Source organism: Cydia pomonella, chromosome 1, assembly GCF_033807575.1.
Source record: "Cydia pomonella isolate Wapato2018A chromosome 1, ilCydPomo1, whole genome shotgun sequence".
Classification (NCBI taxonomy): Eukaryota; Metazoa; Arthropoda; class Insecta; order Lepidoptera; family Tortricidae; genus Cydia; species Cydia pomonella.
In genome coordinates, this window is record NC_084703.1 from 14,519,163 (window position 1) to 14,532,002 (window position 12,840).

At 35.5% G+C, this 12,840-nt stretch overlaps 1 protein-coding gene across 2 annotated transcripts in view; it reads left to right on the plus strand.

The window, feature by feature from the left end:
* Positions 1-10,963, plus strand: part of LOC133516111 (uncharacterized) — a 51,362-nt gene extending 40,399 nt beyond the window's left edge. For both annotated transcript variants that reach the window (XM_061848843.1, XM_061848851.1), the window contains one exon: positions 305-10,963. In XM_061848843.1, the coding sequence (XP_061704827.1) occupies positions 305-750 (446 nt within the window). In that variant the 3' untranslated portion in view covers positions 751-10,963. The remainder of the gene's footprint in view (positions 1-304) is intronic.
* Positions 10,964-12,840: the final 1,877 nt, after the last annotated feature.

Genomic DNA, 12,840 nt, shown 5'->3' on the forward strand with positions numbered 1-12,840 from the left:
TAACCTATGTGTAAAATTTAAATAAATAAATAAATATGCTCGTGGCCCGCGGTCTATAAAACTATCCAAATTCACTGTTTTTGACGTATTTAAATCCAACAATCCAATTATTCCCTAACATATTGCAGTGCTGTGGTTATTTTTTTATATAACTTTTTTTATTTAAATATTATGTATACTCCGTCAATAACTATAAACGAAAAACTCGTAGAAAACATTCCGGGCCCTTGAACTCTACTTCGAAATCTTAAACTTGATCTGCACACAAATTTCGATTTTACAATATTTTGTATTATTGTTACAGCGATCCAGTCTTCCAAGTTTCAAAACGCTTTGAACAATAAGATAAAAACAAAAATACCTGTTTATCTTAATCAAAGCGGTAAATCCCCACAAGCTACCAAACAATCACAGCCTAGCAACAACATCGAGCCCATGAGGCGAGTCAACCAGCTGAACAAAACCATTGTAGCCGGCAACACGCAACGCCGAGCACTCGTCGACCGGAAAGTTCCATGCTCTCTCATGAACGCGACTAAATCTAGCCAGGCCAAGATGGTCACGAAGACGGCCAAAGAGAAGCAGACGAAACCCAATACTAGGAGCATTCGAGCGGCCGGTAAGCACGCGAGCCGACAGGAGCAACACGAGCAGGCCGCGGACATCCCCGTCATGCAGCGCTCGGGGACCTTCCTCAAGGACGAGCCCACCTTCGGAGATATCACTACCAACATCGATGTAGACCAGTAAAAGCTAAGTCACGTATCAATATCTATTTAAAATTATTATCCACGCTACCAATACCTGTTGAAAAAAGGCCTTTTCTTCGATAGCTGAAATCGCTTAGCTTAGAAAGAAAACTTCCCTATTTTGGTAATAGCAGTAGTAGTCTAGTCAAATTAAATTAAAAATCATATTACTTTTTGACAACCAGGTTTTTTAACCTAATTTGACCCTGCTGAATCCGCTAATCTGGTTGCCTCATCAAAATCTTGACCGGAAGTGAGATATTCAAGATGGCGTCCAATATTATGCTACGTACGAGACCCATATTTTTTTTATAATCATTGCAAAAAGAAACAGTAATAATAACACAAGTTTTTGTACCTGTTTGCCATGGTTCGAAATATAAAGATATAAAAAATCGTCACCATCACCACATCCAAATTTAAGGTCTCGTTAAGACACAAAATGTAGTGGAAGCGATTTATTTAGTCTTAATTCTTTGTATATATTATTTTTTCAATTTTTTAATAATTAAATACGCTTTTGGGACATTTAATCTATGTGCGCATAATAACTATAAAAGTGTGGGTCGGGTGAACGGAAATAGCTCAAAATTTCCTATAAAACTTTTTGGAAAAGGACAGTAAAAGCACAAACCCACGAATTGCCGGTTTTAATTTTGAAATCTGCCCATAGCGTTTATCTCAGTGCAATCTCGTATGATACCGAGTGTCAGTGCGTGTGAAAGAGATTTCACACGCACTGACAGTCGGCATCATACTCTCTTATTCACACATCGTTCATTCAACAGTTCGTTCTGTCACTTACTCGTTCATTCCATATGTGCCAATCATAGACCTAGTATTATATATATAGATGTGCCATATGCGTGCGCCCGTGAGGGATAGAAGATACGCAATGCGACAAAATTAAAATCACGTTATAACATTCCTGAAAACAGTGACAATATATCAAAAACAACTTACGTTATTTGGTCGGATTCATTGTTACCCACCATAAAATCGTCGGGCAACGAAAAACGTCTACGGCACTTTAGACATTTTATTAGTAGGCAGAAAGGAAAAGTGAGACTATGACAAGGACTTACAATAATAGCACTTGCTCTGCTATTCCTACTGAAAGTTCCATAACGGCATCTCGTTCAGACTTCTCCCCCCTCTCCCATTTCATATCTATACCTGTATGGTTCCAATCCGCGCATCCTACGTAAGACTTTTTTGGTGTAAAAATGCGTCTAATAGTATGATTAAATTGGGAGTGTAATGTGTCAGTGTAAAGCGTCTGCTAAACGGTCACCGATATGCCTCAGACCGTCTGGCCATTCTGATCTTGGTCCATGGTTCTGTCTGAGATGTCTGGCTAGACGGTTGGCAGACCACATTGTGTTCAGAACTCGAGGTTAGACAACATGGATTTTGGCGCGCAAAACAGCCTATTGAAATTTTTTAAACGTGGCGTGGCATTCGCGCGACATAAAAAAAGAAAACGGTGTGGATGAAAAGCTGTCATAAATAAGATTTTGGTCAAAAATTTAATTTTTGATACAAGCTTATTTATTTATTTAAACATTATAGTTCGTGTCAGCCGCGATGATGCGCAGATTTGTCAAACCTAACCTTTAATAACATGGGATTACGAGTTCAGGCACGCGTCTTCGTGAATGACACGATCTATATTGCACAAAATAAAAAATTATGTACAAATGGATTCCTAATGGCATTCTCTACCAGTCAAACATCGAGCTAAACGTGTAAAAATCCTCTGACAAACTAGCCAGCCGTTACAAGTTGAAAAAATCCCAACAGTTACCACCAAACCGAGTTGGTGGTAAAAAATTCCTAACTGTTACCAGTGGTAACAACTTGGTGGCAACTAGTGGCATACAGAAGTAAGAAATAAACATAGAGTGCACACTGCATACATCAGTTTTGTTACCAAAACGCTTATTATTTTCGTAGTCGACATCGAGCATCACGTATAAAGCGGAATTATCAGTACTGCTACTTGACAATCGATGAACGAAATGTCTAATGCTCGACAATTTGCAGCTAATATTATAACCAGATTAACCAGAACTCAATTTTCGACTCCTTCTCTTTGTAATATTAGTTGTAAATTGTTGACAAATACAATTTTCGTCAGTCGCAAACCCCGAGACATCTAAGTCTCAAGTAGCGGTACTGATAATTCTGCTACTCGATGCTAGATGTTTACTACGAAAATAATAAGCGTTTTGGTACCAAAACTGATGTATCGAGTGAGCACTCGTATGTGTTATTCTTATTTCTCCGTGCTAGTGGAAACAACCCCAAATTCGTACTAATTCTCATATTTTTCATACATACAGTATCATACGACTAGACGCATTTTTACACCAAAATAAGTCTTACTGTGCGCACATAGATTAAATGTTTCAAAAGCGAAATAAATGACTACAATATTGAATAATAGATTAAATATGACCTAAATGGTCGCGGACTGTGCGGTTTAAAAGGAATTTCCTTCCGCGGGCGCTTCGGCTGTGGAATGAGCATTCTGCTGAGGTTTTCCCGAGGGGCTACAGTATGGGGTTCTTCAAAAAAGGAGTGTACAGGTTTTTAAAGGGCCGGCAACGCGCATGTAATATCTCTGGTGTTGCAGGCGTCCATAGGCTACGAACACTGCTTACGTTCAGGCAGGCAGTATGTTTTTAGGGTTCCGTAGCCAAATGGCAAAAAACGGAACCCTTATAGATTCGTCATGTCCGTCTGTCTGTCCGATTCTGTCACAGCCACTTTTTTCCGAAACTATAAAAGCTATACTGTTCAAACTTGGTAAGTAGATGTATTCTATGAACCGCATTATGATGTTTATACAAAAATAGAAAAAAAACAATAAATTTTGGGGGTTCCCCATACTTAGAACTGAAACTCAAAAATCTTTTTTCATCAAACCCATACGTGTGGGGTATCTATGGATAGGTCTTTAAAAATGATATTGAGGTTTCTAATATCATTTTTTTCTAAACTGAATAGTTTGCGCGAGAGACACTTCCAAAGTGGTAAAAAGTGTGCCCCCCCCCCCCCCGTAACTTCTAAAATAACAGAATGAAAAATCTAAAAAAAATATATGATATACATTACCATGCAAACTTCCACCGAAAATTGGTTCGAACGAGATCTAGTAAGTAGTTTTTTTTTAATACGTCACAAAAATTAAAAAAAAAAATTTTTTTCATCAAACCCATACGTGTGGGGTATCTAAGGATAGGTCTTCAAAAATGATATTTAGGTTTCTAATATCATTTTTTTCTAAACTGAATAGTTTGCGCGAGAGACACTTCCAAAGTGAAAAAAAGTGTGTCCCCCCCCCTGTAACTTCTAAAATAACTGAATGAAAAATCTAAAAAAAATATATGATATACATTACCATGCAAACTTCCAACGAAAATTGGTTTGAACCAGATCTAGTAAGTAGTTTTTTTAATACGTCATAAATGGTACGGAACCCTTCATGGGCGAGTCCGACTCGCACTTGGCCGCTTTTTTTCCACCGACGTGGTATAAAAAAATCTAAATATATATAAGAAAATAAGTGTAATGAAAATTGACGGGCAATTGCATATTGTGTCATAACGAGAACCTAACAACTTGGATTTCGTATTTCGGTGCGTCGCCAACGACGATTTTTGATCTACCTTTAAAGAGCTGTATATTTTGAAGCACGTCAGGTAAGTATTGAAAACTATCAGGAAATACGTGTTATTGTTACTGGTATTTCTTGCATTAATGGTTTTAATAATAAAAACATAGGTCTCCATACAATGAATGAATAAGGGTAATATTGTACCTATACCGCTATGAAGAAGAATATTGGCCGCCATCTGGAAAGTCTCACATCCGTTCATGATTTCGACAGGGCAACCGCCAACCGGTAAATTCGGATTCAGCAGGGTCAAATTAGGTTAAAAAACCCCGGTTGCTAAAAAGTAATATAACTTGCTAGTCAACTTCGATTTTTTTTTTCAAAAATATGACCAGACTATAATTGTAACGACTTTTTGTCTATGATTGGGATGTTCTGCACCTGTATTCATTTCTCAAAACATTAATAATTGTTAACCGAAAATTACTTTTTTGTTGAACTGGTGGATATTACTTACAGATTGTTGCGTGCATATATTTAAATTATAAGGCCACCCCGGTTTTTTAAATGTTATCCCTACGCACTCTTATATTCACTTTTAATTTTACTAGTATTGTAATGACTAGTAGGCGTTTAGACTTACACACTTGTCCAATCCATTAATGTATGTGCTTAAGAGGGGGCCAACGCAAAATTCTCATTTTTATTTTGAATTGTTACATGTTTCTACAAAGGCAAATGGCATAAAAATGGCATATGGCATAAACTTAGATTATATTTGCAAGGGCACATTCCAACTAAAACCATGGTAAGTTAAAGTTTGCTTGATTGAAAAAATGTCGAGAACTTGTGTAATTTTTATTTATTTTCAATTATATACCTATCCTTACCCTGCCTACTACAGTAGGATATTTTTTGTATAAAATAGCTAGTGATATAGCCGAGGGACGTGAAGAGCAAAATTTATGAGGTAAAACGTTAAAGAAATATTTGCGTGGCGCGCCATATCTTCTGTTCCTTTCTAATTTCCTGGCCGTTATAATAGGAAAGGTGGTGCTAATCTACGAAACACGTACCTACTACGAACACGTCTCTCTTTCTTATACTCACACAGAGACGCTATTCTCGTTTTTTTTTTTAATTATCTGCTTTTTAACGAAGTTGGCCAATATTTAGGGATGGGGGTAATATTTTAGCTTTTGATCGAAATGCACTCTATAGACGTCTACAACTAGCCTCTATAATCGTTCCTTTCCGCCATATTGCCATGTGTCTGTTGTCGGGTAAAAAATATAAGAGTATTGATAAGTTTTATGAATGAAGGGGTAATTATCTCTTAATATTGTATATATGGCGCAGGGTAAAAGATGGCTATTGTGAGGTTAGTTTGCAAGGTAACTTTGTAAAAAAATGTCATTGTATTTATGTTAAAAAACGAACTTTCTATTTTAGTGTCATAATTACGGAACTGCATTAATAATAGCATTTCTTTAGAAAGTGTAAGGAAAAATCGTGGTTTGAATTTAATAACCGTTGTAGAGGGTATGCGGTAATTCTGATTGTAAGAAGATGTTTGACAATCGCGTGTACAAAAAATGTACTTTCCTCTATCTTATCTTTCGTATCTCTGACCACAGCAAGGAGCTTTCCTGAAAATTATTTAAATTAACAAATAATGAAAAAATGTGAGTTAACATTCTTTCATTTTTGTACTTTCAATTTTTGTCAGATAATTAGCGACTCCTGTAATGTGTTCTTTTAACACTCATAAAGCATAAAGCGCAGTTTATGTGACTCGTTAATCATGTCTAGCACGTGGTAAAATTATGTTAGGTTTGTCATAATAGTCTTCGGCAATAATTCTTAAAACGAATTGTTGTGTATCGATGGACCATTCTTTGGTAACAAGAAGCATCACTTGTAGTCAAAATCTTGAAAACATACAATTATACATTTTATAAAGTTTAGATCGCGAGTTTATGAAAATCGTACCTAGTTCATTTTCAGAGTATATTTAGTAAATTTAACGAGACTAAATGGGTTTTTAATCATATAACTGGATTGACAAATCGCTACCTACTTACCCCTATTCTTTCAATTAACACCCTTGTTGCCAGCTCCGACAGGGATGCGAACCTAAAATGGAAGTACTTAATTATTATATAGGTACTATTTTTTTATTCATTAAGTTGCTTGATTGCTGGGAATATCTTTGATGTAAATATTTTAGTATTTAGTATATTTAATAAATACTTTATTTTTATGTAGGTACCTATTGTATAAATAAATAATCTGCATGCCAACCCCCAATAGATATAACGGACGAATATATGAATATAGGCGTTTGTTACAAATGTTAAAATATATTATTACTGAACTTTTTTGGAAAATTTGTCTATATATAAACATTCTACCAATGCTATAACGGTGTTATTTTAACTCTTAAAGTAAGAACGCTAAGTACGAAGAATGTCGTACATTCACCCGCCATTTACTACATATGTCTATCACACGATGCACGTTGATGCCGATGCCGGCGGTCAGCACTATGCAGATATATAATTCTGCGTGTTGATTGTTAAATGCTGTTACGGAGTAAAGGGGCTTTTCACTCTACAGAGTTACGAATAGTTTATACTTAGCCATCCCAATTTTAAGGGCATGATATATGCCGACAAACATATTCCCACACCATATTTAGAAGTATAGGAAGTAAAAAAAAGAAAGTTACAATTACACATGAAATGAACTGATTTCAGTTGTCAATGGGGTTTTCAAACGCCATTTAAACAAGGTTGATTATATAAATAAGTACAAACATACCATTCAAGATTTTTATTTCAAATAACGAATCAATAGGTATAAAAGACAATACTGGAAATAAATTTTACTTTATACCATACATTACAATAGGTACAATGGATGATATGATGTAAAGTATTTATTGACACATGTATGGAATTTGTTATTAATAATAAGTATACCCTACTGCAGGCATGCTACAATAAGTATGCTTAAATGAAGCATTAAGTATAATAAGTATGCTTAAATGTTAACATTAATTCCTTCTCCGTAAGTGGTATGCGACTGGTTAAAACGTCCTCATAACGTAAACGTGAAACGTAGTTAAACGACTAATATATCAGTGCGAGTACTGTCAAGTTACTAAGGTGAACCGGTGTCTTGACTATGAAAATAAAGTACTTTATCCAAACTGTTCTTACTGTTTGTAATATTTTAAATATTACATTGACGGTTCGATATTGCTTATTAATTGTGTAAAACCTATTAACAAAAATCGTAAGGGGAAAGGGCACAAGTGTATAATGTAAAGTGAAGGTACGATTTCTATAACATGTATCTATTAAGATATTTTAATGTAATTATTAACTACAAATGTTTTAACTAATTGCAACGGTTGTATGATTTAAGTGCAAAATAAATATAAAATATGTATTTTGTACACTGTAAGAATCTCAATGTATGTATACATGTAGGTACCTATATTTAAGCATTTACTATATTATTATATACCTTAGTGTAAAGCTACAGCGCCTATAGAAATTTGCATGGTACACGTGTATTTTAGAGATGTTTAGATTGTCTGCTATGAACATCAATGTTGTTACTGTGTACTTTGTAGCATTACATATTTTTAAGGCCTGGATTTGGTGATGTGCAAATAAGACAACTATTTATTCCTAATTGTAAGCAATAGTATTTAAACGCGAAATGTATTTTATGACAAATTAATAGAAACAAATAGATCATTATTTGTAAATCTAGCAAGTACGGATAAACTTCACGACGGTTTCGTGCGCTTTTGTATCGGTAATCCGTATTTCATTCATTTTAATTCATTAGTAAAAAAATATTAACTAGGTTAAGTTTCGGAATGATCTCAGTGATGCACAGTATTCGATGTATTTTATTTCTGGTCTGCATCAGCCATTGTTATAAGTGTAAGAAATAAAGTTAGGCAATGTGTCATTTGTATACATTTCTTTCTCATAGTTTTAAGATAGCAATCAATCTCGTTATTTTGTTGCTATTTAAATGGCACATGATTCTTTACATAACAGCCCACAACAATGTCGAAGGTAATTCTCATTACCTTCCAACAAGTACCTTCCATTTACTTCCTGTTTCTTTTTAACCTCTAAATAATGCTATTAAGGGTTATTCCCATTAGTTACGACTAAGGCGTTACCAGTGGTAACAACTGAGAATAAATTCCCACTAAAGTGATGTGGTGGTAACTACTAGGTATATTTTCTCAGTTGTTACCACTGGTAACAACTTGGTAGAATTACCCAATGGTAATAACCCGTTATTCATGGCTGCCTCCAGACTTCAAAGACAGTGTTTTGGTAACAATATAAGTACATTTAATTAAAGGCACGTACCATTTACGCTATGAAATCTCGTAGGTAACTTGCTACCTTGTAATACACCTATCTACTAATAATTGCCCGTAATCAGACTAGCCTATTACTTAATATATGGATTGGTGCGTATAAATGTCGGGGATTAAGAAGGGTTTATCGATTTTGTACTTTTTTAGTGTAACTGCCCAGGATTCTTAAAGATGCATTTTTTCCGTTTTCTGGAGTAATCCTTCCGCGTATACACATTAACCTACATTATACTGGCATAAGTGATCATTGACAATTAGGTAATGTCTTAGATTGATCGGGCTCATTATGTTAATATAAGTTATGGATCTGGAGACCAAGCACACTGCTGGAGAGCGTGCTCAAGTTGTGTGTTTAGATCAAATTACTAACAGTCATGGTATGTTTACTTATGCCCACGTATACCTACCGAAAGGCCTAATTGTAGGATTACATTAGTGTCCGAATAGCGGCAATCTATTTCCCTGCTTAGATAGCTTAATGAGTTTGCATACCTACTTGAAGGTGGTACCCCGGCACATGAGTGTATTGTTAGTTGATATTATTGTAGTTAAAATTGATGTGAAATATATTTACAAATTGTTTAAATAATTTGATGAATTCTAATAAATTCTACGACTGAAACATTCTACGCAACCCCTACTTCATTATGAACAGTTTCGTCATATGTTGAGAGCTCTTTTAGTCTTGTAAGCGTTAGGGCAAAGCGTCCAGTTGGCCTGGTGACGACGCATGTTTTTCAATTGTCTGTAATTCCTGTTTCATTCATGAAAGAAATGCTCATTTTTTGGCAACATTCTTTTTATACTGAAGAAAATGTGATCTATCGGGAAAACAAAAAAAAAAAGTGATGTTCATTAAGGTTAACTGCTTTAGACAATACCAACAAATGTTTGAAAAACAGTAAACTTAACTGTTTGAACATTTCTAAGTATTGAAAAAATGATAAATATGAACGAGCAGTCACTACATTTACGCTACTCAAAATAGTAAAATTTAGGTACTGTCTCTTCGGAACAGTAAGATTTACTGTTTTGTTTGATAGGCTAGTATGGAACTGTTTAGCATTAAACGTTAATGCAATTTCAATTGTTTTTAATTGTTTTTTTTTCTCTGTGCAAGGTTGAACATTCAATTGTACCTAATTAGTAGGTATTAAGTATCATTCTTTGCATTGTCATTCGTTAATTAATCTGATAATACGAGTAATATAATACCTAGCCATTCTGTCACAGACCTACTTGTAGCTCGGTATTTACGTATGTGCAAAATTATTATTTATTATTAATTAATGATTAACGGGTATTTTGTAAAAAAGGTTCGCATTTAGTACTGATCCAACGAAGGCCAATGATAGAGAACCAAGAGATACCGATTTGAGCCTCATATATGTTAATAGCCAATTAATGGTCTCGAAGAAATCGTCATAACATTTTGTGTCTACTATGCGAGATGACCGAGAAACCTATATGCTTTGGTCACGTAAAGTACATAAACAACGCCCCTGAACTGAAACAACGCTTAAACTACTAAGTACAGTCAGCGTCAAATACTTCGTAGCAGTCAAAGTGGCCAAATAGTTCGGTACACCATACTAAATATATGGTGTACCGAACTATTTGGCTACTTTGACTGCTACGAAGTATTTGACGCTGACTGTACTAGTTAATTGTTTACGTTACTAGCTCTTTGTTTCCCAGGTGTACTTGGTTAGACATTCTATTCCCATTTAAATATTCCAGAACGCTATTTAATATTTATTAATCATTAACACGTTCACTGCTCCCATATATATGGCAACTCACACGTACAACTGTGCTTCCACTTTGAATTTATAAATAGTGTCATAGTGGAAGCACGGAGTCCTGAAAAAAGCTTCACGACTCCACATCGGGGGGCACCCAGACAGGGAATGTGTTAACCTTATGGTCCTGGCCAGTAGATTACTTACAATGAACAACTCTCATTATACTTGCCGAATTAAGAGTTCTTTCATGAATTAATAACACAAAAAATAGATTAGGTACTTACATCCACATTATAAGGCCAGCAGGACGTTTAAAGCGTAAACGTTTTATAAATTCTAAAGAAATACCTACTGTTGATTAAATATTGTACCTAGTACGTAGTTACGTAATTATAATTTAGTTATTTCAATAAAGGCAGATGTGTTAATATTTTTGGATTTCATTTGAACGAGCAATGTTCACATTACATTATATACTATAATACTTCATATTTTAGGGTGCGGTTATTTCTTACATTACACGCTTTTTTTTTCTTAGCAATGGCCAGACATGGTGGCACTCGGTGAGTCCCGCTATGTCTGGCCGCATCATTATGATAATTAGGAACACCGCTGAAGAAGTTCAAGTTTAGTACTTTATGAGAGGTAAAATATTGAAATTAATAATGAGATGTTCGTGCTAAGTGAGTTTATTTCATTCCCTCATTACTTATACCGTAAAAAGTGGCATACTGCTGCTATGTTCCTAGTCTAGTACCCAATTACCCAATGGTTAAAAATAAGAAGCGATTTTGAGAAATTCAAACCCTAAGAGGGGAGAGGGAGGGTAAACATCTTAGAAAGGCATAATATCGGGTTACAAAAAAAATTTATTCCACGTTATTGATAATTCAATCATGATATAATCTTCGAGCAATGCCGGGAAGGGAGACGGCATTCGTACCTTTTCCCCTCTGCCGAAGCATAGGTACAGGCAGGTGGAATAAAATTGTACTCGGCGCCGATACCCCTGTATTTTCCTATCTTGGCGTTCTCCGCCGCCTCTGCCGCTGCCGCTGCCCTCATGGAAGTTCGGTGAAGATGTGACGGGGCTAGTGTGTCTACACACGTTGCATCCCACGCCAGCACCCGTCCCATACCTACTCCACGGAATCAGGGACATCCCGTCCGGTCTCTTGCCGTCAGTTCTGGATATGCCGGTCGGCTCAGTGTGTCGGGATTTAGAAACGTGCCTAAATTTGGGGAGGGGTGCGCATGGAGGCAGTATATATTTTTTTTATTAAATATGGAAACTGCCCAATATGAAAAGGGGGAAAAAAGTCTAGTGACTAGGTCAAATGGGGTATCATTTGAATGAGCTCAAATTGTACATTTCAAAACATTTTATATATTATTTTTTCATACCGAAATAAATCGATTTATGAAGGAAAATTTAACCCCCCCCCAAGAAGTTTACCGACGAAAAATTATGAAATTTTTACAAAAGCGGCCAAGTGCGAGTCGGACTCGCCCATGAAGGGTTCCGTACCATTTATGACGTATTAAAAAAAGGTACTTACTAGATCTCGTTCAAACCAATTTTCGGTGGAAGTTTGCATGGTAATGTATATCATAATTTTTTTTTAGATTTTTCATTCTGTTATTTTTGAAGTTACAGGGGGGGGGGGACACATTTTTTCACTTTGGAAGTGTCTCTCGCGCAAACTATTCAGTTTAAAAAAAATATGATATTAGAAACCTAAATATCATTTCTGAAGACCTATCCATAGAATACATCTACTTACCAAGTATACAGTACCCCTAGTGTAAATATTTTCGACAGCGAAACGTTACGTACGCGTTTGCGTTAAGTGTCATTTTGTATGAGATTTTTGACTTTCCAAAACGTCCCGCTTGGCGCGCTGTTCAAAAACCCATACAAAATGAGACTAAACGCAAACGCGTATGTCACGTTTCGAAATCGAATTTATTTACACTAGAGGTACTGAACAGTATAGCTCTTATAGTTTCGGAAAAAAGTGGCTGTGACATAATCGGACAGACATGACGAATCTATAAGGGTTCCGTACAAAAATATGGTATGCTTTTCATTTATTTTTATTTAGGTACACCCGCCATCCTGACGCTCTTAAATTTTTGTTACCATAAATTGCACCTAATAATCATAAATTCAACTATAAAAATAAAATAAAAACTATAGGTGTGATATGCTATAGTGTATTTCTTTAGATATTTAACAAAATAGAAACAAACCACAATATGGTATTTTATTAGGCAAGAATATTCAAATCAATTCATTTAAGTGTG